At 41.5% G+C, this 1,590-nt stretch overlaps 1 protein-coding gene across 1 annotated transcript; it reads right to left on the bottom strand.

Annotated features, from left to right (window-relative positions):
* Positions 1–801: 801 nt before the first annotated feature.
* LOC104497451 (multiple inositol polyphosphate phosphatase 1-like) lies at positions 802–1,201 on the bottom strand (the record flags this gene model as incomplete). The annotated part of the gene is made up of 1 exon (XM_010140702.1): positions 802–1,201. A coding segment is annotated over one exon (400 nt), but the record flags the coding sequence as incomplete, so codon positions are not given.
* Positions 1,202–1,590: the final 389 nt, after the last annotated feature.

The raw sequence follows: 1,590 nt of genomic DNA, 5'->3' as shown, positions 1-1,590 counted from the left end.
CCAGAAATTGATGGTGTCAAGTGAAAGGACACACCAAATTACTTAGGGAACAACTGCTGCATCTCCTAGAGCATCTTAAAAGAAGAGTGGCTACTTCCCACACCCTCACTTTTTTTTTTAAACTACTTCTTTTTAAGGCTAATTTACTTAACCTGGAGGCTAACTTGCTATGCAGGATGGGTTGATGATGACTTTAAGACTTTTAACTCCTGGACCCCTTTCAGCCAGATACTGCATGCAAGAACACTGCCACTCCTGCTTTAAATGCCCAAGTTGAGATGTTCCCATGGTGCTGTCCAGGCAGACGTTGAGCAGCTGTGGACAACGACTGTGTACCCTCTCCCTTCTAGAAGGTCAGGAAAAGGAGCAAAGAAACCTCACAGGTTTGACTTATTTCATGCCCGTCACAGGAAAACAATAGCTATCAAAAGAGGCAGCGCAAAGCAATACTGAATCAGTCCAAACGCTTTTAGCTCTGGTAAAAGAGAAGTTATTCCAGCTCTTAAATTCATCTGTGGCACAGGAAGAGGAATGACCAATAAAATTACTTATTCATGCATGTAAACATACAGGTATGCTTCATCTTGCATCACGTATTTGTTACAAATATCCCTGTCACAGCGTTTGATTTTGTAATTCTGCTTATGCAATAAACAAACAGTGCATGGAGCTGAGCCAACCTATCAAATCTGCAGGTTTAGAAAGTCAACACAGCAGCAGCCAACCATCCAAAGTGCTTGCTCACAACCTCTGTCAAACAGAACCGAGAACAACTTGCAGGGCACCCACTGTTACATTCCCTCAAAGTTCGTCGATAGCAGTAATATTAACTTTTGGTAATTCACACTCTTCTTTGAAGTGGCAGTTTTCCAGGATGTCCTTGTAATAGTCCTTGAGGTCTGTGTAAGTAGAGATGGTTTCATTCGAGTGATGAAACGACATCAGTTTTTCATTCAACAGCATCTGCACTTGATACTCTTCTTCAGAGGTTTTCACTTGATCACAGTGGTAAAGCACAAATACCAGGTTGGCTGCATAGGGCACAATCCGGCCACTGCGGAATTTCCGATGCATTTGTCTGACGTAATTGTTTGCCTTGAGAGGCTCGTCATCTTTGAAGAAACCCATAAGGGCAAGCAGTGGCTGAAGTGTCTCTGCATGTCCAATTTGTACAATCAAAGGTGAAGAAATGGGTTTTGAACTAAAAAAGAAAAAAGCCCAAAGGGTGAGTGAGGGTCTGTGCTTTAAAACAAACACACCAACATACTGCATAGCTATCAGCAACAAAGGCTTCAAGTAGACCTTGAATGCATTTTACTCCAGTGCCCAATAACCTCGCTGGAAATTTCAGTGTATTAAGATTTTTTTTTTTAAAGCATCCAAGCTTTCTAAATTTTGTCCCAATTTAAGGTATTGGCTATTACATAAAATGTAAGAAGTTCTAATAAATGTAGTTAGGCTACAGCTAGAGCCTAATATAGATATGGCAAACAAAAGCAAGAAACAGATGAACAGTCCATACACGAAGTACATCTCTCTGACTCCCCATGTCAGCCTAGACACTCGTGCTCTTCCCAGGTACGGGAAGAT

The sequence above is a fragment of the Buceros rhinoceros genome, unplaced genomic scaffold, assembly GCF_000710305.1.
Source record: "Buceros rhinoceros silvestris isolate BGI_N320 unplaced genomic scaffold, ASM71030v1 scaffold19427, whole genome shotgun sequence".
In the NCBI taxonomy this organism is placed as follows: Eukaryota; Metazoa; Chordata; class Aves; order Bucerotiformes; family Bucerotidae; genus Buceros; species Buceros rhinoceros.
Note: the sequence above shows the minus strand (reverse complement) of the source record. Positions and strands in the feature narration are given on the sequence as shown.